Below are 25,772 nucleotides of genomic sequence, written 5' to 3' on the forward strand. Positions count from 1 at the left end.
TTATAACCAAAATGTTATGTTGCTGTTCTCGGACACATTACATGGGCTTAAAAGTAATAAAAGATGACCGTTTAAACATTCCTATTACAGTGGTCATAAAAATAAATATATATCGGTTGTAAAACTCCTGCTTTACATAAAATATACGCGAACATTGTACTTTGTATGATTTGTCTTATTGATAAACACCCATACAAAACAAAAACCCTTTAATGAGGCTCATGGTAAGTGGCAATCCTTTATCGTATTTTTGGCATAATAATATATGAAACAGCAGTTTTATCGCATTTTGCTCTTTTGTTATCTTAGAATGATTTGAGGTTTTGAGGCGATATCGAAGGAATGACTGCGAATTGATTACTCATCATTCAATCTTGACAGCAGCCTATGTCAAGTTTAAAACTACTCTTGTTCGATGGAGTGTGATATGCCATGAAAATAATCTCCCATAATTCCATAATCAATATTTTTCTTTTGTTGCTAAATGTATTTGTAAATCGTATGCACGTTTAAGTGAAATATGCATTTTCAGTGAAATATGCGTGTTGATTCAATGATACAGTATCTTGAATCATATAGCTGAGAAATATGTTAATTGGGTCAATGAAATTGTCACATATTGTGAGAATGAAAACAGGGGATGCTTTTTGATGGTGTTTGAAGATAGGCAGCTGTTTCCTATGTTAATATTGAACAGTTGATTTTTTTATGCCGGATTGATGCTGGGTAAAAAATGTTAATGGCATGATGATGAGCAATGGGGTATATTTGGTCCCATGTACTCGTTTGAAGTTTTTAGCTCGACTATTCGAAGAATATGAGAGCTATTGTAGTCGCCCCGGCGTCGGCGTCGGCGTCGGCGTCAGCGTCGGCGTCTGCGTTGGTTAAAGTTTTTTGTAAAGTCAAATATCTCAATTATTACTTGAGATATTCAATTGAAACTTACAATACTTATTTATAGTAACAAGGTACATCAGAATTGACAAGTTGGATAACTCTGCCTACAATATTGACAGAATTATGCCCCTTTTTAACTTAGAAATTTTGGTTAAAGTTTTTTGTAAAGTCAAATATCTCAATTATTGCTTGAGATATTCAATTGAAACTTACAATACTTATTTATAGTAACAAGGTACATCAGATTGACAAGTTGGATAACTCTGCCTACAATATTGACAGAATAATGCCCCTTTTTAACTTAGAAATTTTGGTTAAAGATTTTTGTAAAGTCAAATATCTCAATTATTGCTTGAGATATTCAATTGAAACTTACAATACTTATTTATAGTAACAATGTACATCAGATTGACAAGTTGGATAACTCTGCCTACCATATTGACAGAATAATGCCCCTTTGGAACTTAGAAATTTTGGTTAAAGTTTTTTTGTAAAGTCAAATATCTCAATTATTGCTTGAGATATTCAATTGAAATTTAAAATGTTTATTTATAGTAACAATGTACATCAGTTTGCAAAATTGCATAAGTCTGTCTACAATATTTGCAGAATTATTTGCCCCTTTGAAACTTAGAAATTTTGATTAAAGGTTAACAGTCTTCAAAGATATTTACTTGAAACTTTACACATGCACTTAAGGTCATAATTGGAGGGTCATAATTGTATGTCACTGACCAAGTTCCATAACTCTATCTTGCATTAAGGCTGATTCATATCCCCTTTTCTACTTAGTCTCTTGGTTAATGTTTACATGCAAGTTTTACATATCTCAATAACTATTAAAGATATTTATTTAAAACTTCACATATGCATTTAGGGTCATAATTGTAGGTCACTGACAAAGATCCATAATTCTATCTTGCATTTAGGCTGATTTTTCTCCCCTTTTTCAACTTAGAAATTCATGGTAAAGTTTTGCTTGTAAGCTGTTATCTCAATAACTACTGAAGGGTTTGTGCCTTTTTTGGGACAATTTTATGCATTCATAATAATAAAGCAGTGATTTACTTGATAAAACATCTTTATAACAAGCCTTTGTACCTTTTCTGTCAAATTTATGTATTCATAGGTAATTAGTATTATTATACTCAATATAAAACCCTTGTGACATTACCTTCCGAATAGTCAAGCCAATTCTGTATAATTAGACTCTCTCTAATGCCTATAACATGAATTTATAAAAAAAAATTAGCCCTTTTGTGAACTTAAAAAATTTAACAATATCAAGCTCTTTTACTATCAAGCACTTAGAATAGTCGAGCATGCTGTCCTACAGACAGCTCTTGTTATTTAATGTCATTGCCATTCACATTTAAAAGTGATCGTTCAAAGAACTTGGGTGTTATATTTATAGATGTATCAATTCATTGTATAAACATTCATTAGTTGCTTTTCAGCTTCCTACAAAATAATATATTATTTTCTAAACCAAAAAATATATTTCCAAACATGTCAGGTCAGCATGTCCAAGATATTATTTAAGCTCAAAGTGGTGTGTAATTTCCACAGAGTATTAGCCTAAGGGATACAGTTTGACTCAAAAGTAGGTCACTGTGCAGCTGTGCATAGAGTAATATGATGATGGTGCTAAGCAAAGGGCTTGCGTTTTAAGCCATACTGCATACTCCAGGGGCTCTTTGAACACTTCCTTGTTTTCTTTGGCCATTTTTCTCATTCAGCCTAGACACAGGCTTTCTAGTAACAGACAAAGAAGAAGTAATAGAGTTATGTACCAAAGTACTAACATCAGGCAGTTTTCACCTGCTCAACACTGTTAGCCTTCCAAATTCATGAAGTTCAACAGGTTACGGGTTGTAAGAAAGAATACTAAAAGATACTACATACATACATTTGTAATTGTCATGACTCATAGATTATAATTGTAAAGGTACATCATGACATTTTAATAAATTCCTTTCATAATTCTTCACAATTTTTCATGGATATTGGGGAATTCATGAGTTCTATTTTAGATACTAAAGGTAACAGACGTAAGACGTCTGCATGTTATCTGTATTATCATTCGCAGCATCCGTTGGCAAAGTAGTCTCACCATGTTTCTTTAAAGTGCCGAAAATAAGGCACGAAAAAAAACAAAGCAAGGTAAAACATTAAGTACGAATTGTAAGATTAAATAAAGCATCCTGGATTAAATTGATGTTTTTTCACAGTTGTTTAAGTGCAGTTCTTCGAGACTTAATCATCACTAGATTCTTGTAAAAACTTTTTACTGTGTCTTATGTACATGTGAAATTGCTTTTCTGAGATGGCTAGGTCTCGAAATAGATTGAAAAATTTCTGAAAAGGGAAAGAGCAAAAAAAAAATAATTTCATAAATTTAAATTGCAGAGTCTGTCTGTTAGACAGCCTATAAAATTGCTTTATCTCTAACTTTTATAAACACTTGCATATGTCATAATTTAAATTTATGCGTGGGTATGACATCTTGAGTTAGTAACTGAGAATATTCTCATTCTGAAAGGGAGGTAGGAAAAATAAATACAAAATTAAGTAGTATATAATTATGATTCACAGTCCTTAATTAGTAAATAAATAGTGATCAGGATACTACAGGGTGATTGAATTAATGGTAAATTCCTGTATGCATGTAATAGATCAAACAGTTAAGATTGTTATCTTTACTGTAAACAGTTAGTTTATTGTCAAATCAAATGGCTACTGGGTCGCCTCTACTTTTAATTGTATCTATTTTCAAAAGCCGGGCCTAATTGATATGCAGGAAATGTTACTTAAATGTAAGTTTTAGAAGGAAATGTCTATGTTTATCTATCAAATTGCCTACAAATGACAGGTTTTTACACATTAACGCTGAAATTTAAGTCTACAATATACAACAATTATCTAACAATTTAACACAGTGTATACAATTACAACTGCATTATGCTAAACACCACAAAAAAAGATAATCTTCATTTGAATTCATTCTTTATCTCAATTTTTTGACGACTGTATAAGTGCAGAATATTATAATGCTCGGGATTATGCATGTAGGAAATTAAAGTTAAAAATGAAAATGAAAGAGAAAAACACATGCAAATGAGTCATTAGCCTAAATTTATTTTGTTTTAAGTTATTTTTAAATGACTTCTCTTAAATTTACATTATTTTCTGCAGTTTGATCAAAAAGTATTTAAAGTAAACAAAATTTAGAATGCTTTATTTTGTGGGGTGCATTTTTTTCTCAGTTTCAAGACATGTAAAATTTAATCTTTGACTTTTTAAATGACAAAACACATTACTTGATTGTTAAGGACAAAGACATTTCATATTCTAAAAGCAAGGCTGGTGTAAGCTTGCCATGTCTGGGTCAGACAAGTTTCAGAATATGCCATTTTTTTGGGCATTTGATTGCCATATATCGATTACAAATTAGTGTTAGAAAAACTGAACTTGTATCAAACTGAATTTTGTACACTAAATATTTTGTCAACGTTATTTTGTCAATGTCAGTCCCTGTTCTGTAATGACATTGTTGGTGTTATTGTTACGTCTGTTTACATTTACAAACCAAACTTTTCTCTTGATGTCTCACAGTTCTCTAGTTTCTGCAGTAACATCTTGGTAAAGTAAAGTAGCAGATGTTATAACCGACTTTCAAACATCCTGCTGACACATTATTCTTTTGTGTAAAAAATTCTGTGCTGAGATTTTTATGCCGTTTTGACTGCCATTTTGACTGCCGTGTATCAGCCTCCACATCTGGGCTGATATCTGTATCAGTTATTTTGATATATTAATATGTCAGTAATAAAGAAAGCCATTCTGGAAGACATTTTTATAATATTTGTACAGAACAATTTAGATCAGGATCATTTTCATGTAGAGTTTGCTTTGAATTGTTTTATATTCACAAGGAATGTTCTTCAAAATAATTATATAAGCTGCATTTAGTAGAGATATTAGTTAATGTAAAAGCATGCAGCTTTATATAACATAGATGTCATACACTAAAAATCTATAATGGGGATAACATAATCTCACAATTTCAAATTTTCATGAGATTTTTCTGGGAATGCAAAATCTTGTAAATAACTTGTAAAAATGTTTAAAAGAAATGTATTAGGAAGATGTAATTATTATCAGTAATGGATGGAAATGTTAACACATTTGGTAGATAACTTTGCCATATATAAACGAGATGAACAAAATCGACCAAAACCAAGGGCGTATAATTTTCGCACAAGGAATTGTGGGTCTTGACGGGAAAATCTATTTTTAGAGCTGCTTTATAATCCTTCTTTAATAAAAGTCTCTGATGTTAGATCTCAGGTGTATTTGTGGGCGGTGGAGTAGGAGGGGGTACTAAAATATCATTCTGCCACCCCAATTAAGTTGTTTATTAAAATATAATCAAATGGCCTAGATCCTAAACTTAGTCTTAGTATAATCCCCAACCAATTATATTATTTGTCCTTCAATATTGACTAAATGAAGAATTGACCTGAAATTGATAAAAAAAACACTAAAAAAGTACTAACTGGAGCAGGTTACAATTGATTTGTCAGCTGAATGTGTACAAAGTTTATTTAAATCAAACACCTTCAAAACACCAAAATTATTCTGTTTTCTATTTTAAAAAGTTTAATATGTTTTTAGAAAAGTACATCTATGTTCATAACTTTTCACATTATTGAAAACACCCATTAATATTAATATTTACAATGTAGGCTTAGATAAATACATTTTGAGATGACCTCTATTTTGGATTATCCATCATTTGGGTAAATACATTTTGAGATGCCCCCATGTCATATTTATCACTTACTGTGAGTTAGATAAATTTTGAAATGACCCCTAATGGGATAAAAATTATGTCTTGTTGTCATTATTAATGTCAACAAGTTCAGTGTGACCAACAGAGGTATGTAGGGCTTCCCTCTTTGATCTACAGAGCAGTTCAAACCAATTTAATAAATAAACTATGTCATTAATAACATGATTTATAAACTCTGTGTAGTTTAGAAGCATGATTCAAACAATAAGCATCAAGAAGGTGTTTAAAAGTGGAGTGAAATTGCAATAAATTGTCACTTAAACTATTCATCTACCGTTTAAAAGTGATGAATCACGAGTTATGACATTTCAAAGTGTTACATATAAAAATATATAAATGTACTAAAATATCACGTGATTTCCTTATAGAAAAACTTCAGTAATGGCCTTTGGGCACATTAACTAGCCATTTATTTTTCTTACTGTTGACAGATGAAAACTTGAGAGAAAAAAAATGATCAAATTTTCTATAATTATCAATGAAAATTTACTTTGATTTAACCTAATAAAGTCCATGACTTGTCAGAATGAACTTTAAGGCTGGTCAGATTTTGCAAAATTGTAAGTATATAGGTCAAACATTGGTATTATATTGGTATATTTCATTGTAGTTAAATATATCTGTCTTAACATTTATAAGTCAAACAATATCATTGTTTTAGTGTAACATAAAACCTTTTTAAATGTAGTTACTCTTATCAGGCTAAATATCTTAAATGGACTTGTCCATCTTTCAATCTGGACAAAACTATTTGTTAATTTAATAAAAATATTCAACATATTTTCTGACTGAATAGCAAACAGCACAGACATAGATCGTGGTGGCACATTTTAAAGGGGATGCTTGCAGGATAGAATTAATTGCTTCCTGTGGGCAAAGGGTTAATGCTGTCGCTTATTATTTATTTACATTGTGTATAATACCATGCACATTATATTATCATAATTATCTGACCATTATTATTATTTGTCAAGGCTGTGGTGGTCATTCATACACAGTTAGCAGCTCTATCTGGCCATATAGGCCTAGGCCTGTAGTTGTAACATTATATCAAAGAAACTGTCAAAACTAACTGGAATACAATCTAAAAATTTGAATAGAATTCATATAGAATTCTTTATTCTGTGTCATTACTAAATGCATTTCCAGCTATCTGGATCAACTAAAGTTTATTTCAGAGAGGATAAAAGAGGCCCTGAAATATGGGCCTAGACAGCAGTTTAAGGCTTTCTAAAACTTGATTTGGAACACACTCTTGTTTAGAAGCTCTAGACAAAATATCTAATTCTCCCCGTTTTTATATTTTCAGATATTAGACAACAACTTTCCGAACAATTAAAATGTCTCGAGTCTCGGCTAGAATCTCAGATGGCCATGGTTCAAGAGGTGCAGGAATTTTACCGCCGGAAAGCCGACCTGGAGGCAGAATACTCCAGAAACTTGGAAAAACTCGTAAAAAGTACCTGGGCTAAACATAAACAAGAAAAACAAAAGTAAGTTGTGTACTAGTCTAACTTTTCCCTGCTATTAAGCTCTATTTTAAAAGAATTGACCTGTTGATAATTTTAGGAATTTTAAGCCCAAGATGGTTATTATTCAGGCGTCGGCAGTATTGAGACATTTAATGAATAAGCTGAGTGATCAAATATTCATATATGTATCGAAGTGAAATTAAATACTTTTATTTATTAGCATTGGATACTCACAGTATTTAAGTGCTGTAGTTTGCCAAAGTTATATAAACCTTTGATGGATGCGCACCTCCTCCAGAAGGATTTTCTATAGCAAGTACAAAAGGTTGCATAATACCAGTTTATTTAAAAATTAACTTCAAACTTAACTTACTGATGCCTGGGTTGTATAATACACACACCTCCAATCTTGGCTCACAAAAATATGTCTGTTAATCAGGTATCTTAGTGTTCAAATCACAAAAGTTGTATTATTGGTTGAAGGTCAAGTAAATAAGGGGCATATGAGTCCATGATATTGTTGTTGTATTAAATGATCAGCCTATCAGTGTAGTCTGACCAGATTTTTATGTCGTGTTGGCTTTTATCACAATTCAGAACTGTTCGGGGAGAAGGTATGTAAGCGGCTGGATAGCTCTGTAGGTAGAACTGCGGAATGGTATTCTGAGGGTCTCGGGTTCGAGTCCCAGTCAGGCTGCACATTTTTCTCACCCTGTGACATTTGGCGCCCTGTGACACTTTCATATTACTTATTATTATAACTGCGAAGTTAATCAACCCGAAAAAGACTTTAGTTCATCAGAATTGAAGACAAAGATGAAAAGCAAAACAGGAAAACTTAGATTACATTCTGAAGTATTTGCAAAGAAAGTGAATTAGAATTTTTTTTAAAAATAATACAAAGATCAAAGTCAAAAGTCTTAAGTCAAGCAGGCAAAAATATCTGTCGTAGAATGTGAAGTGGTTTTTACGCCTATTACACCAAAGTGCTCCAGTACTTATAGACAATTACACCACCAAGTTACAAAACTTAACCTATTCAGGATGGAGCAGTGTGGGAACAGGAAGAGGAAAAAAGACAGAATCATGTTGGACTAACATTTATTTATGAATGAAATCACATGGCTTATGGATGACTTGTATATTCATTATTCTATTGCATTATGACTTGTATATTTATTATTCTATTGCATTATGACTTGTATATTTATTATTCTATTGCATTTTTCCTGGTCAGTTTTACATATGCTTTAAAATACATTTATGTATTTTAGCCCATAAGTCAATTAAAATCCAAAATGCCCCACCCCCATACCCATTGGGGCAATCGTGTGGTAAATCCCCCACTTAAGTCCCTGCACTGCATGATATATCTCCCACTATTTTCATCCTGAAATGCATTGATGCTGTAGTGCTGGTGAACATTGATTTTACCCCTGATATCCCCTGGGAGAAGATGGTTCAGGAAAGGGGGTGGGAGAGGGGGCAATTGACCTAGCACTCTGTCTAGGCCTGTCTTCATATCCATACAGTATGACCATTTCATTCCCAGTTGGCAGCTCCTCCTTATAGGATTTTCAAAATTTTAGGTATTGTTCATACAAATCCAATACCTTTTTATCAAGAAAGTAATAGTGTGGTACCCTCTGTATTGATCTAAGTTATGGAAGTTTTTAGTTTTCATTATTACTGATTGTTAACTGACAACAGGTTTATGACTGTATCACTGGGAAAATCTAACAAATACAGGTATAATTATATGAATATAAAAATCCTGACCAATGCATCATATATTACTAATCAATCCTGAGATACATTATTTACCAAAGCAATTTAACCTCTAAACTGTTAACCTATAGCTCAGTTTTCAGCTTGTCTGTTAGTTCAAAGAAAAGTCTTTAGTTATTGTGATCACTCGGTTGTTGTTGTCATGCAAAAAAGTCAGCACTTAACTTTGAATACAAATGTACTTACTTATCAATACAAGGTGCAGTTGTAAAACAAGGGCCATTATTCTTTGATGTTATACACCCATTTTAAACAAAATCACTATAATTTATTGTGAGTCTCTATACATTGAATTGAATTGAATATGCACCTGTTACTCCCGCAAGCTAACTTAATTTAACTTGTATCATTTCTTGAAATCACAGGAAGTAAGATGCATTTACTCACCAGGCACAATCATTATTGGCAAAAAAATTAAATGTCAAAATGACCCCTTTGTGAAAAGAAAAGATTTGATGAAACAAGATGGATGTAAATTGTTGAAAAAGTATTTAATATTTGTCTTTCACTGCTCATTGTGTCTAAATATTTCAAGGGCTGACATCTCTAAACCTATTAATAATCTCTACAGCAACATTAACAGCTGTCAACTCTATTCAATGTTCATGTGGTATATACCACAAGCACTTGAGCATTGCTTAATCCTTTAAAGTATTGTAAACCCCAAAGAGTATTTTAGGGTATAAAAAAAGTCCTGTGAATTTGTTTTTAAATGATGTTCTAATTTTCCAATATGAACTTTTTACTAAGTTCGGTGCCTGTAGAATATTAATAATGAAGTCAGTCATTGAACCAGTCCAGCTTGCATGTCCCTGCATTCTGACTTTAATGGGGAAACTTGCTGTGAAACCAAAAGTGATTATAAGCCTATATGCCACCAGTATAGAGTCAGCCTAGCCTTCACATCTGTGCAGTCTTGTAACTGTTGGTAACTCAATTTGTGTATTCACTTAACTTCAAATGGACTGCAGGGCAAATCCATTTTGCTGCAGCTCTATATCAAAGAATTGTGTTTTGATACTGAAATTTACTTGTACCTATGAAATGTACTGTACTTATGAAATGTACCAAATCCATCAATTAAGGACAGGTTGGGTTAATTTGAAAATCCAGGACAAAATGCATTAGTTTATTTCCTTGCTGCTATAATTTAATTGGTTTGAAAGTCTCTATCTTTAAAACAGTAAACTCCAGTTAGGCGAAGCTATAATTAAATCAGTCACCTGCCACCAGATCTTGTCTTTGTTATTTATAGAAAACCAAACCTCTATTGCCAGTAATGATGTTAACAGTTGATGCAGATGAAAAACCGAATTACATCTGACTGAAGTAGATCCTTCAAATATGATGAATTATATTGTTCAAAGGAGAATCTCTGTGTGTATGAATTAAGTGAGTTGTGAATGTGTGCATAATTTGAGGGTTGGTTAATAAATTAGATAGTGAACAAAATTCATAATGCATAAGTGATATCACATAATTTATGCAGTTAATTTTCAGTTTTACCTTCATTGTTCTGATGATGTTACAACAAAGCTTTGAAGAATATAATATTAAAATCATGTATTTCATAAAAAAATTCACTTTAAATCCTTTTGATACTGTAAGATAACATAGTTGCAAAGCAGTAGCCACCATTCATTGTATGGTAGGTCTAATACATTTAAAGCAGTCTGACCATGAGCTTAACTGTTGGCTGAAGAAACCCTCAGATATCCCTAAAATTGATACTGAACTGTTTAAAATTAGAAATTAGCCCTTATCTTGTAAAAGCCTTGATGACCTTGTCAGACAAAACCATCATCATTTTTAGGGAAAATATCATGTCATTATAAAATGGTAAAACAGTGGTGGCCATAGGATGACTCCTTGTACTGTATGGATGTTGCAGTTGATTTTGGTCAGCACTGGTCGCTTGGGCTAATTTAGTCCCTGTGAGTCAGAAGTCCATTAAAGAGAGTTGTTGGCAGATTAAGGGTTATTACATCATGTTGTATCTATTCTATTTATACATACAATGTTTGTAACAGAATTAAGCCAATATATCAAATAGTGCTGGTTTATTGTACAATATAGCGGCACTAATGGGATAAAGATTAATACACCAAAACATTATGATGGGAAAAATTAGGGGGGAGAAACATCACATGGAGAGAAAAATTACTGGAAACAGATGTGAATGAGGAAACAGTATTACAGAAATAGTTCATACTTGTGTAATAATGCATGGTAGAGTAGGGCAAGGTTCCAAATCTAATTTGTCTTTGTAAATGAAAATATTATTGTCTTTATGCTATAATAGAATTCTGTAATAAAAGATAGTATGTGGGCTCAGACAAATTATATAAATAATGACTTCAAGAAGTAAGTGTTGACTCTCTTATACTAGAGCCAGGTCAGCTGCTGGCACATCTGTGTCACACAGGCGTTGGGCACATTTGCCATGCCAATAATGGTCAAATTATCATAAAATAATCACCCCTCGATTATCAAGTACAAAATGCTATCCAGCACCCGTTTACTATATAAAATATATAGAGGATATTGAATGAGAGTAGTTTAATAATAAATTTATTGAAGGAGTTGAATAAAATCATATTATCACATAAACCGCGGCGCAGGAGTATAATTAAGCCATTTAATAAAAACGATATTACACTAGTGTAATAACACTTTGACCTGACGTCATTTGCGCTATATAGAAACATAGCGTTAAAGCGCGCTAATGTTAGCGTTACACTATCGGCGCGTCATTGAAAAATTACTCATTTTAGCACTTAACTGTTCTTATTTTATATATGTGATAAATAGAATATTATATTCGTGTAGATTTAAAGGGAGACACAGGCAAAATTTTCATTTCTTGGTTTTGAATTTTTCATTCATTATTCTATAAATGCCATCAAAATGAATATATTAGACAGTCAAAGGAACAAAACTTTTCTCCATATAAAGAATAAAATGGTGGTTTCCTAACTTGACCCGCGTGGGTCAGGTTAGAGCGCTAGCATTTCACAATAGTTGTGAAAGTGAACTCTGGAAACGTTAAAAACATGTCAAATGAATGACTTAGGCTTGTTTCAATCATACAATATCCACAATATTTGTTATTGTAACTGCAAGGGTTTGTTCAAGTCACTTGACTTGTTTAAAAACTATTTGGTAATTCTATTGGCGTCTAAATTTTGTACAACATATATAGATATATTTATGCTTTGAACCCAAAATATATAGAATTTAAACAGAAAATTCATACTGAAAATTCAAGAAAAGTCATTTTAGCGTGATTTGAGTACATTAGATCATTTAAATATTTTTGTCATTATTTTGCCTGAATATCCCTTTAATACTTAATTTATTGAACTCGTCGAATAAAACAATATTATGCTCGCCAGAGGCTCGCATAATATGATTTTATTCAACTCGTTCAATAAATTTAGTATTAAACTACACTCATTCAATATCCTCTATTTATGCAAGCCTCTGGCGAGCATAGTATTGTTGTTTTCAACGAGTTCAATAAATTTTGTATTGAATCTACACGAATATAATATTCTTTTTATCACATATACAAAATAAGAACAGTAAATTGTTTAAATGAGTAATTTTTCAACGACGCGTCTATAGTGTAACGCTAACATTTAATAGCGGGCTTTAATGCTATTTTTATATATAGCGCAATTTTTAGAAATGTTAGGGTAAAAAAAGGACCTTATAAAATGCTGTATGACAAAAAGTTATCACAACAAATTGTGCGCCAGGGCTTTTTATTATATAGACAATGATCGCCCTTCATTAAGACCAACATCTATGTAATATCAGTTTGTAAAATCTGTCAAGGCCGTCAAAATATTGAGAATAGTCAAAAAGCATATTTATGGTCAATAAACATTGTGAAAAAGAACAACAACAAAACAATACCATGCTCTTTGGAAAATTTGGAACACATATCAGGTTTTGAGGACAGGCTGAAGTCTGTTAATCTTTAATGCAGAATTTTATATTTTTGCTAACATGAATGTTTCTCATTTTTCTAACCATAAATGTTACAAGACAATCTGAGGCTATGGAAGGTTGTTAACTTTACCAATAAAATTCAGGAACTTGTTTATTTCAGACGAGAACATTGGGACAAATTCAGCACTTTCAATTGTTGGTCACAATTATTGGAAATAACACGTAAACAGAGTCATGACCATGGAATACTCGCAGAAATTTGCGGCTCCCATGTGTTCAACCGATTATCAGAGATACAAGAAAACTCTCAACGAATATTTAAAAAGGTAATAATTATAGGCTCAATGGCCCTTTTTGGTCAAAATTATTTCAAGATTATTTATAAGTTTAATTATCAGCTTTAACCCTGTAGCATTTTGGTATCTTACTCTCTTATTATGAATTCAAGTCAGCTCAGGATCGATTGCGAAACAATTTAATCACTTGAGTCCTCTTTCTATAACCAACCTGTACTGGTGTCATATGAAGAAACATGGTCGTGACCCGAGTAGGTCTTGAACCCATGATCCCTGGGTTCAGAGGCAGACACCTTAACCACTAGGCGTGACAATTGTTAAAAAATGACTTGGGAGGAGTAGGGAAAATTACAGATTTGTGTAAAATCTGAAATAGTAGTTTTGTCTTGTTTCAGGCATACTTTGACACAAGTGAATTATAGAAACCAATTGACAATATATTAAAATGAGAATATATATATAACATATATTGTTACCTCAATAAATTTTCCCTAGCAACTAAATTCTCTTCAGAGATCAATGTTTAACCAAAACTGAATTAATTCGACAGACTTTCAGGGAATATAATCGCATTGGAAATGTCTGTCAGGTATTGATCAGTGCCTTGTAGGATATTTTTTTCTGTATGTTTTATATGGATATTGTGATGAATTAAATTTTCTATTGACAGAAAGGTTTTTTTTTCAAATATCTGTATAAAAATACTTTATATTTTTTCTGAATTTTATTTATTTGCATTTAAAAATTGTTTAAAACAAAATAATGTCAATTAAAATAAGATGAAGCAAAGGGTTAAATTTTTGGGTACTTACATTTTATTAAGCCTGGTATAGGGAAAACCCTATTATTTAAAATAAAACCAAAATTGTGAGAATGGTTTACTATAGGCCAGTCAGTTATGATTATATTCCATTTTATAAATTTTCTTCTGTTGGCTGAAGGCTCATGTTTGGTCATCATGATTGTTTTCTGTTTTCAGTGTAGAGAGATAGGGTCAGAAAGCCATGAAGATATGCTCAAAATTCTGTATGAACTACAAAAGGTAAATATATCCAAAGTTTGTTTATGATCTACAAAAAATAAAGGTGCTTAAAAAACCTATATAATCTACAAAAGGTTAATATAAGCAAATTTCCTAATTAAAGCAAAAGGTAAATGTGCTCAAAATTTGTAAATAACTTCAAAAGGTAAATGTGTACAAAATCTCCTAATTTACTACTTAAGGTAAATGTGTCCAAAATCTCCTTTAGAAGTCAAAAAGGTAAATGTGTCAAAATTTCCTTATGAACTACAAAAGGTAAATGTGTCAAAATTTCCTTATGAACTACAAAAGGTAAATGTGTCAAAATTTCCTTATGAACTACAAAAGGTAAATGTGGTCCAAAATCTCCTTATGAACTACAAAAGGTAAATGTGGTCCAAAATCTCCTTATGAACTACAAAAGGTAAATGTGTCCAAAATCTCCTTATTAACTACAAAAGAAATGTGGTCCAAAATCTCCTTATGAACTACAAAAGGTAAATGTGTTCAAAATCTCCTAATTAACTACTTAAGGTAAATGTGTCCAAAATCTCCATATGAACTCCAAAAGGTAAATGATTGTGTCCAAAATTTATTTATGAACTACAGAAGGTTAATCTGTCCAAAATCTCCTAATTAACTACCTAAGTTAAATGTGTCCACAATTATTTTAAATTTGTATGTATCAAATGTAGGTACACCCTAAATTTTTAATGAAATGCAAAATGATCAATAAATACAAAAGAAAATATACTTCAGTATACTGCAAACCTAAGTTTCACATGCCGAATGTTCTTAATGAAAGAAAAAATGTTTCATTTAGTTTATAAACTACAGATGGTGAATGTAAATGTTGAATGGCAAGAAAAAAAAATCTTGAAAAAGTATTTTGATTTCTATATAGAACTTTGTAATACAAGTGTTCAAGTCCTCGTGTTATATCATCAATAGAAACTGGGAAGGCTTTGTGGGGAACCTTGTTTTTAAAATGTAAGATCAAACAGTAGATTATATCCACCTCCTGTATGATTTGCTCGCTGTATAAACATCATAGTCCCTTTTGATGTGGTTTTGTCAGAAACTTTCATATATTCTTGTGTTGTTATGTAATTCTAATGTTGTTGTTTATGTGTACATGTGTATATAACAATGTCTTGTCAAAAAATCATTTCCTGATGAAGTCAGCTTTAAAACAGATGGAACTTTTCTTTAGATAAATAAAAGCTATATCATAGAATGAGTGCTATATTTAGAGTCGTATATAATTTACATGTTAAAAAGGAAGGAAAAATTAACTGTTAAAATAGCTTGTCCAGAATGATTTGCTGTTACAGATGTCAGGTTGGTTGATTTGAGTCCATGTTTTTCTTGCCACATAGCCTTCATGGCCGTTTGGTTAAAGTTGCTGACATGAAACCACCTGCCCCACTAACCATTCAAGTCCTGTCCAGGTTTTTTTATTCTTTCATGTTAGGAGGGTTATCCAACTAACTTACAGAAGGTTGGTGGTTCTACTGTAGTGCCAGCTTATGCCTGACATATTGTAGATAGGAGCACCTTAAGTGTACTTCAACCAGAAAAGCAGGACAAGTTGATACATGACCTCTACAGTGTAGACCAGCAATAATTGTCCTTGTACTTGGAACTGAGAATGATTGAATATTAAATGTTTTGTTTAAGCTCTAGTAGCCACAGTAATAAGTACAATTCAAAAGTTTTTCAAAATTCAAAGACGTTTAAGTCCTATAAGTGAAATCAAATTGAAAACAAAATGTTCTTGTAAATTTTGTTACATTTCATTTTAATGCTAAGATTTTGTGTTTTTATAGAGAAATAAATTATTTGATGAGTCATATGTTATGTTCTCTGGGAAATAAGCAACCTTCTCTTGAAATATTCTAAAGGATCTGTGAGTGACAAAAAATCTTGTCATGTTTATTCATCAAAGTATTGAAATAAAGATGTTCTGGAAAGATTTAAGAATTTTCATGCCCAGTTGTGTATGCGAAGTAGCAAAAAGTGCATCGCAACGATTTTGTTTGATTTTTGTTCCTTTCTTCATGTTCTTATCAGGTAGCTGCAATATAAACACACACAATGATTTATGTACGTAAATTCCTGAGAATATTTTAGCCTAGTCCTTGATCTAAATTTGAAAATTCCAAAGTCTGTATTTCTAAATGAAAGTTATTTCAAAGTTTATTATGATAATGATAATTTTGGTTTGCTTATAAACTGGGATATACAATAAAATGAATGTACATGTACTTGCTGCTGAGTGAATATTGGACTTTATTTATTTAATAAAGAATAAGGTGTTGTGGTCATCTACTGCAACAAAAGAAAATGAAAACAAAAGAATTGATCCCTTAAATAAGAAAAAGAAAATGAAATTCACTACGGAAACCTTTTAAAAAAAAGCAAACTGTTCCCGGTTTTATTTTTGGAAAAGTTTTTATTGACATTAATTTGGTTTTTAAAAAAATTAAGCTACTTTCACAAAATCCCCCATGGGGATATTATTTTTATTTTAAAACAATTATCATGGGTGAAATTTTGAAATTTGAAACATTCCCCCGGGAAATGTTTGTAAATGTTTAAAATTTGGCCCCCTTTATCCCCAAACCCCCTTTTTTTAAAGCCAAAAATATTTGGGGCTGACATTTCTACATGTTTTATTTTAAAAGGCCCGATGGGACAAAACATCAATATCAGATGGGGGGAGTAAGGCAAGCTAAAAAAGGCCCCTGAAAAAGGGCCCAGTCCAAAAAAGGCGAAAGGTGGAAACAACACTCCCCGGGGGGAAAAACCTTGTCGGGAAGCCGAAAATTTTAAAAAGATTGAAAAAATTTAAAAAGGGTGAAAGGGAAATGTCAATTTAAAAATCAAAAGTTAAGGAATAGTTAATCTAGTAACCCCGGCCGACGCGGTTTTATTCCAATTTTGGGAGCCGTTTGGTTATCAAAATTTTAGGGGGAAAAATCAAGGGTGTAAAAATTTAAAGTTAAATGCGGGCAAAAGTAGAAAAATTTCCCTATGAGGGGGAATGTTTTTTGGCATGTAGATTGTATGAACTCTGTCCAGTGTATAAATAGATGATGTTCCATTTTAAGAAATACGGTTATCAACCTATAAAACTGATTCCCTAGAATAATATTAGTAATAGTAATATTTACTCACAATTACCTCATACTTCTTCCTTAAAAAGTAATTTATTTTGTCAAGATAAATAGCAGCTATACTATATTAGTATTTTATTTTATACAGAATATATTTTGAACTTTACCAATGTCTATTTGTGTGCATTTGAAATGTGATATAATTGACCATTTGTTATTCCTAAGAAAATAAATGAGTTCTCATGTGATTTTATGATGCTGCATGAAATGTCAGAGCAATGACTCAGCATAATATTACTCCCTAATGTCTACTAAAGTCTATAAAGGCATATCTTATAACATCCACTGAAAACTATATTGGTGTCCTAAATGTCATCTACAAGCAATCATATTGACATGATTAATGTCATCTACAAGCAATCATATTGACATGATTAATGTCATCTACAAGCAATCATATTGACATGATTAATGTCATCCAATCATATTGACATGATTAATGTCATCTACAAGTAATCATATTGACATGATTAATGTCATCTACAAGCAATCATATTGACATGATTAATGTCATCTACAAGCAATCATATTGACATGATTAATGTCATCTACAAGTGATCATATTGACATGATTAATGTCATCTACAAGTGATCATATTGACATGATTAATTTCATCTGCTTGTGATGAAATTGACATGCTAAATGTCATCCATATAGAGGCCACAGCCAGCCGCCTTTAACCTTAGCCATGCTCCTGTACTGCTGGCTGCATAAGACCATTATTTAATAAGCAATTCAAAACAGTGCATGTGCAAATCACAAAGGTTAACAAAAAGAAGACTAAGGACAGCAGAAGTTCACAGCTGGTTCTCTTCTGTGCGTTTTTATATAGCATCTAAAGTAAAAATTGATTTTAAGAATGTTTTTCTGCACTTGTATATTTTTGTTTGTCTGTAACAGGATAATGTGTACTGAGAATGAACTCTGTTAAAGCTAAGAGGTTTATTCTAGGTAAATCTGTTTATATGTTTAAACCAAGAGACTTTATGGAGTGGAAAACAAAATTAATTAAGCAGAATGTTTTTTGTTTATGCTTTTATTTTTGAAGAGCCAAGACGGTTGTCTGCTGTTTGTCTTTCATACAGTATCATAAAAATTACTTTAAACATCCAGGACAATTCTAGACGAGGATCTTGTAGATCTAGCTCAATTCATGGAACAGCCATTGTTATTTGAAAATGTTTTATACATGTTCAAGTGAGGGTGATCAGAAAAAATATTCAGAAACAGCAAACTGAAGCTGGTGCAGTTCTGTGTATCTTTAGGATATAACAAAATGATACTGGTATTGGCTGGATCACCACTGGTGATGGATGACCTGATCTATGCCTGCTATTCCAGGGGATCAACAGGGGACGTGGCTAGGCTATACAGCCCTGTATGTCTGCAAAAACTGGGAACTAAGTACTAAATTATACTGGAACTTGCTTTGAGTTGTTATCAAAGCAATTTTATCATAATTGAAGATACTTCTCTTAAAGTGAGAGGGGTAGGCGGGGTAAGCTGGGGGTAGTGGGGAAGGCCAGAAGGGGTTCTTAATAATGTCAGGAATATAATATTGCAATTCAAGAAAAATGTACATGTTTGAAGGCTATATCCTTTTGTTCTAGTCTTGAGTAGTTTCATTTATGCAATACCTGAATTGTATATGTACACATGTATTTAATAGAAAAATTCTTACAGTTCATTCTTTAACATGTTTTCTGTACTTGTCTATTTTTATTTTTTACAGAAACAAGATAAATACTCCGTGAACAAATTAAAAGCATTGCATGCTAGGAATGAATATTTGTTGAATATAGAGGTCGCCAATGCAGCTATAAATAAATACTTCTCAGACGATGTCTCTGATTTAATGGATGTAAGTATTTTAATGTGTTTTAACATAGGCTTTATGTATTACTTGTGTTATAGTCAAACCTGTCCTGAAACAAAGACTACACCACCAAAATGATGGTCATGTAATAAAAAGAACTTGATATTGATGATTATCATTTTAAGTTCCAATTTGAATAACAACAGTACAGTTTAAAGTACCCGCTAATTGTAAACCCGCCCCAGGGAATACTGGAAGGGGGGGGGGGACATTTGACTTAGATTTTTCAACTATTTGTAAAGCCCTTCCCTGTGTGGACTGTTAATTAGTTAACTGCACTTTGTGCACTCACAGAGTTGGAATATTTCCCAATAGTTTTAGTGCATTAACAAAATCACCTCATTGACTCATTGGTTTGGTCACTCTGCAGCAGACATTTGAATATTTTGCTGATTAAGATCAGTCTTCTCATAGTCAGTATCCCCTTAATGAATAATCAGCTGTTCCAGATGTCAAAATTAGACTGTTTAATAAAATGTTAAACTTATGTTACAAAAAATCAGCAATGCCAAAATATAAAATCTCTAGAAAATATTTGCAGGAATTTGAAAATTGTTTATTTTATCTCGAAAATTGTTAGGCATTTCAAGGAAAGTTTGCAGTTTTACTCCTTGTTTTATTTTCGTTTTTATCAAAAACTAAAATAAGAAAAGATAATCTGCAGATATAAGTTGATGCTGAACATATTGCTGTTTTGTGATCTTGTGATTTTCTTGAGCATGAATTTATTCAACATGTTTCTTACTTAGAGATACAGTAATACAGTAAAACCCCTATAAAGCAACACCCTTGGAGAGGCCAAGATTTTGGTTGTTGTTGAGAGGTGTTTGATCTAGAGAGGTTACATTTATTTGTGAACTTGTACTATTGGAAAAAATTGAACTTTTGTTGTACAGAGGTAGTTGTTCTACAGAGGGCCACTGTATGGAGGTTTCACTGTATTTAGTATAAACCAGTCTGCCTTTACAAGAGAGGTATATTGATGCAGGGGAATTCTTTTAATTACTTATTAACACCTGTCATATGCATAACTGTATTGTGTGAATGTTCCTCTGCAGCAGGTGTGATTGTTAACATACTTAACATAAATATGTGTATTTTATAACAAGATAGGGATGGTGCAAAAATTCCTCTGAGGGTTGATCCTGAAAATTCTCATTGGTCTTTTGAAGTGGCTATTTATTAAAAACATTATCATGGAAATTTAATATGTCTGTAAATCTTTTGACTCAATGACTGAAGTGTTTTCAGAATTTTAAGAAGAATGGTTTGTTTAATGCACAAACTAATTGAAGAAATATGTTTATCATTTGATGCAAATATAAACAGTCACAAATTATTGATAAATGAGAAATTTGTTGGAATAATTCTTATAAATTCACTTATGATAATGACAATCCTAATATGAAATATAAATATTTTAATATTTTTTTCAGTGATGGATTTGGTTATCAAAATTTCTATAACGGGGAAACGGTGATGATTTTTCAACGCTCACGTAACATCGTAACTCGCACACGGCAGCATAATTCATTAAATGAGTCATATCTAAAATGGACCCGTTAACAAAAAAACAAGTTTCCCTTGAGCTAAATAACCAAAGCATTTTTTCAAAAAATTTAAATTAGTTTCGGGGGGACTACTTCTTTTATTAAATTTTTTAAAAGATAAATTTAAATTTTTAGGGGCGCTGTTTTGGGCCGGGATGATTTGAAAAACAAAATTTTGTCCCACCCCGGGGGGAAATCCCAAAAAGGGGCTTTGTTTTATGTGAGGGAAAATTTTGAAACAAAAAACAAACATATAAATATCAAGTTTTAGCAGTACTTTGTGTTAAATTAGACCCTTTTATAGGCTTATAGGTATGAAACTATTATAATCTAGCAGTTGTATGTTTTTGAAAAATCAGCAGTTTATGGTAGAAAAACCAACATACTTAGGGTTGATCATTTGAACTCTCAATTTAAAGAAACTATCATAGCTTTTTTCTTTCACCTAAAAGTTAATTGATTTTGCAAAGGGCTGTTTTTATTATTTTCCTACAGACAATACTGTAGGCACCAGTAAGCTATCGAGCAAGCTTGTTAAAGGTGGATAACTCTTATCAAGTGCAAGCCTGAACCTGAAAAAATGCTCAGAGGAAAATCAGTTTTCACATCCACCATTAAAGCATGTAAACATGTAGTTCATTTTTAAAAAAGGTTGATAAATGTAATTTTACTGTATTACAGGTTCGACAAATCAGTGCTCAGAAACCCGTACAGGATCAGTTATTACAGAGTTATAAATCCTCACAGAAAGTTCTAGAACAGCTCAAACTGGATAATGATGAGGTAACATAATAACATGTGTCCTGAAAATGGGTTTTCCCTGCTTTGGATATTGTTAAAAATTTTAAGTTAAGATTTTTACAAAATAAGCTACAAACAGTATATATCGGTAGCCTTAACAGACTTCACAGAATGTGCAGGTTGGCTTGGCTCATTACTGTCAGCAGACTCATTTAGAAGTCGCAGGGTCAAGGTCAAGGTTACCAAGGTTAAGGCCACACCTGAGGGGCACAGCACCCGAGTTTGTTCATGCTCAAAACGTTTCTATTATTTCTATTAATTATTCTGAGATAAAGTTGTGTAACACTTTTGAAGAATAACTTTATATTTATTTAATGATACTGGTTTTATTCATGTATGATTTTTTCCAGTAAACTGGCTTTCATCTTTATATAACAATGTTACTTTATTATCAGTAAGGTCATTTACGTACAGCTTAATGATCTGAGCTTCATTTGTATTTTGTTTTTATTCAGACATGGAAATCCCTTGAGGCTACAGAGAAGTCCCTTACAGAATTGATTAATAGGAAAGATATAGATGTAACCAGTTTGTTTACCGACGAAAACACGCCACCTAGGTCTCCACATGAGAGCGACAAGAAACGAGCACAGAGGCTCGAGACAGAAGGATATTATCTACATGTAAGATTATGATTATGATATAAATTTTCCATAAAGTTCCATTATAATCATGGTCATGATGAAATTTTTCTTAAGTCTTTGTCGTGAGGTTTATACAATTTTATATAGTGAATGGATTCTTTGAAGCATTTTTAGCTCGACTATACGAAGTATATGGAGAGCTGTCCTACTCGCCCCGGCGTCCGCGTCCAGATTTCAGGTTTAAGTTTTGGTGCAGTAAAATATTTTTCACTATAACTTTGTCATTTCTTAAGGTATCAACTTCAAACTTCAAATATATGTTCCTTATCATCAACCACATCTTATGTGACAAGGTTCATAACTCTAGCACCAATATTTTCAGATTTATCTCCCCTTGAACTTAAAATTTTCCTAAAAAAATACTATTTTTACTGTTACTTCTTTATTTGTTGAGGGATCAACCTCATACTTCAAATATATGTACGTTATCATCATCCCCATCTTATGTGACAAGGTTCATAACTCTAGCACCAATATTTTCAGATTTATCTCCCCTTGATCTTAGAATTTTCCAAAAAAACAAACTATTTTTTACTGTTACTTCTTTATTTGTCAAGGGATGAACCTCATACTTCAAATATATGTACGTTATCATCATCCCCATCTTATGTGACAAGGTTCGTAACTCTAGCACCAATATTTTCAGATTTATCTCCCCTTGAACTTAGAATTTTCCTCAAAAAATACTATTTTTAGCTCGACTATTCGATAAGAATAAGTAGAGCTATTGCAGTCACCCGAGCGTCGGCGTCGGCGTAACCACTTATGTTAAAGTTTTTGTAATAGTTCAAATATTTTCAAAGTCCATTGACATATGGCTTTGAAACTTTGCACACTTGTTCACCATCATGACCCCAACCTGTAGACAGGAGGAGGTAACTCTATCAAGCATTTTGACAGAATTATGCCCCTTTTTCGACTTAGAATTTACGTTAAAGTTTTTGTAATAGTTCAAATATTTTCAAAGTCCATTGACATATGGCTTTGAAACTTTGCACACTTGTTCACCATCATGACCCCAACCTGTAGACAGGAGGAGGTAACTCTATCAAGTATTTTGACAGAATTATGCCACTTTTTTACTTAGAATTTACATCAAAGTTTGTGTACCATCTCAAATCTTTCCAAAGTCCATTGACATATGGCATAGTTGTTCACCATCATGATCCCAATCTGTAGACAGAAGGAGGTAACTCTATCAAGCATTTTGACAGAATTATGCCCCTTTTTCGACTTAGAATTTACGTTAAAGTTTTTGTAATAGTTCAAATATTTTCAAAGTCCATAGACATATGGCTTTGAAACTTTGCACACTTGTTCAACATCATGACCCCAACCTGTAGACAGCAGGAGGTAACTCTATTAAGCATTTTGACAGAATTATGCCCCTTTTTCGACTTAGAATTTACGTTAAAGTTTTTGTAATAGTTCAAATATTTTCAAAGTCCATTGACATATGGCTTTGAAACTTTGCACACTTGTTCAACATCATGACCCCAACCTGTAAACAGGAGGAGGTAACTCTATCAAGCATTTTGACAGAATTATGCCCCTTTTTCGACTTAGAATTTACGTTAAAGTTTTTGTAATAGTTCAAATATTTTCAAAGTCCATTGACATATGGCTTTGAAACTTTGCACACTTGTTCACCATCATGACCCCAACCTGTAAACAGGAGGAGGTAACTGTATCAGGCATTTTTTTTACTATCAAGCACTAAGAATAGTCGAGCATGCTGTCCTACCGACAGCTCTTGTTTACTGTTACTTCTTTATTTGTTAAGGGATCAACCTCAAACTTCAAATACTTATTCCTTATCATCAATTACATTTTATGTGACAATGTTCATAACTCTTGAAGCAATATTTACAGATTTATCTCTCTTTGAACTTAGGATTTTCTTTAAGAAATATTATAACTTCTTTACTTTTTAAGGTATCTACTTCAAACTTCAAATATATATTTCTTATCATTACACACATGTTGTGTGACAAGGTTCATAACTCTTGTGTGACTATTTCTAGAATTATTCCCCTTGATCTTGGAATTTATGTTAACAAATGTTTTTTTACTATAACTTAATACATAATTATACATAATTGATTTTTCTTTCATAGTTTTGTCCTCCTTACTGCGTCCAGTATTTTATTAGTCGAGCTTCGCTGTCTCCTGTGACAGCTCTTGATAAGCCTCCACTTGAGGGGGAGGAGGGGATATAGATTAGCCCTTTTCCATCTGTCCAGCTGTCTGTACATAGACTAACAAAACAGGGTCATTTGGACACATTTCTTGTTAAAGTCTAGGATCCTAGCACAGCTTTGACTACCGGTATATCTTAAACAGAAGTCACAATTTGACCAGACTTTTACTATGTGGGTTTATGTTCTAAAAAAAAAAGTTGCATAAAATTTTATGCCTGTCTTCACAGCTGGTGCTTTCATATGAGAATGCTATACAACTAAAAAAGATTTTTTGTACGCCCTGAATCTTTTATGGTAGATTGAGAGACCTATAGAGGAGACATAATTATCAACAAAATATTGTGTACTTATCTTGGCTTAAATTAAAAATCAAATTGAAGAAATAAATACATGTAATTAGGCTTTCAAATTAACAATACTGGTGTATACTAAAGTATTCTTTTCTTGTTTTACAGAAATTTAGGTCATATACATTGAGTAACAATCGTATAGCCAGGTTACAGGCCAAGTATAGTGCCATACAGAAGGCTTTAGGTGAAGATATGTCATCATCTGGTGTTAGAATCAGGTAAATAAATCATTCTTTTACAAAGTAATACTCATCCTCTTAGTGCAGTAATGAGTTAAGTCTTTCTAAATTTAATAGGAGTTAACCAGTTATTGCACTTAGCAAAAAAATTCTGTATATAAGTCGATTATCATACATTAGCACTATAAAATTAATATGATTCCTGAATCCAGTATATAAATCACTCTTCAATTATATTTTAATACACCATTCTTTTATCATATATTTCCCTTGTTAAAGTGATGAATCCAGTAAAAATAAAATCATTATTGTATATAACCGCTGTCAAAATTTTGTTTTGAATAGTGGAAGTATATGTATATTTTGTTTCAAATTCAGCTCTGTTCTTTATTACAAAAGATATTTATTTTTTTCATGTTGTGTTTAATATAAAGGAATATACATGTATATGTGCAGTATTAGTGTAAATGTTGTCTCGTCAGAAATGTTGTTTGTTACTATAAAGACAACAGGTGCTTGTTTTTCTCTTTCATGTAACATCAGCTGATTATTATAGGGAATTATCTGAAGGTTAATTAAAACCCTTAGCCTGCTGGCGGCTACTGCATCTGCCCATGTGACCAGTGCAGACCAAGATCTATTTGCATATCTGCAATCTTATTATGGTCTGCACTGTTTGCTATTCAATCTGTACATATATTGAAA

The 25,772-nt window shown here is 32.1% G+C and overlaps 1 protein-coding gene and 2 long non-coding RNA genes across 3 annotated transcripts in view; all 3 read left to right on the forward strand.

Moving 5' to 3' along the window:
* The window catches only part of LOC132735677 (SLIT-ROBO Rho GTPase-activating protein 1-like), a 93,042-nt gene that overhangs the window by 52,164 nt on the left and 15,106 nt on the right, over positions 1 to 25,772 (forward strand). Inside the window, exons 2-8 of the mRNA XM_060722658.1 lie at positions 7,062 to 7,245; positions 13,130 to 13,295; positions 14,245 to 14,307; positions 19,136 to 19,327; positions 21,574 to 21,675; positions 22,149 to 22,316; positions 24,994 to 25,106. Of these exons, the coding sequence (XP_060578641.1) occupies positions 7,062 to 7,245; positions 13,130 to 13,295; positions 14,245 to 14,307; positions 19,136 to 19,327; positions 21,574 to 21,675; positions 22,149 to 22,316; positions 24,994 to 25,106 (988 nt within the window). The remainder of the gene's footprint in view (positions 1 to 7,061; positions 7,246 to 13,129; positions 13,296 to 14,244; positions 14,308 to 19,135; positions 19,328 to 21,573; positions 21,676 to 22,148; positions 22,317 to 24,993; positions 25,107 to 25,772) is intronic.
* Positions 796 to 2,193, forward strand: LOC132735680 (uncharacterized). The gene is made up of 2 exons (XR_009626485.1): positions 796 to 968; positions 1,133 to 2,193. It is a non-coding gene; the product is annotated as an uncharacterized LOC132735680 (long non-coding RNA).
* Positions 22,932 to 24,104, forward strand: LOC132735676 (uncharacterized). The gene is made up of 2 exons (XR_009626484.1): positions 22,932 to 23,376; positions 23,527 to 24,104. It is a non-coding gene; the product is annotated as an uncharacterized LOC132735676 (long non-coding RNA).

The sequence above is a fragment of the Ruditapes philippinarum genome, unplaced genomic scaffold (assembly GCF_026571515.1).
Source record: "Ruditapes philippinarum isolate M1 unplaced genomic scaffold, ASM2657151v2 ctg741_1_1_1_1, whole genome shotgun sequence".
Lineage (NCBI taxonomy): Eukaryota > Metazoa > Mollusca > Bivalvia > Venerida > Veneridae > Ruditapes > Ruditapes philippinarum.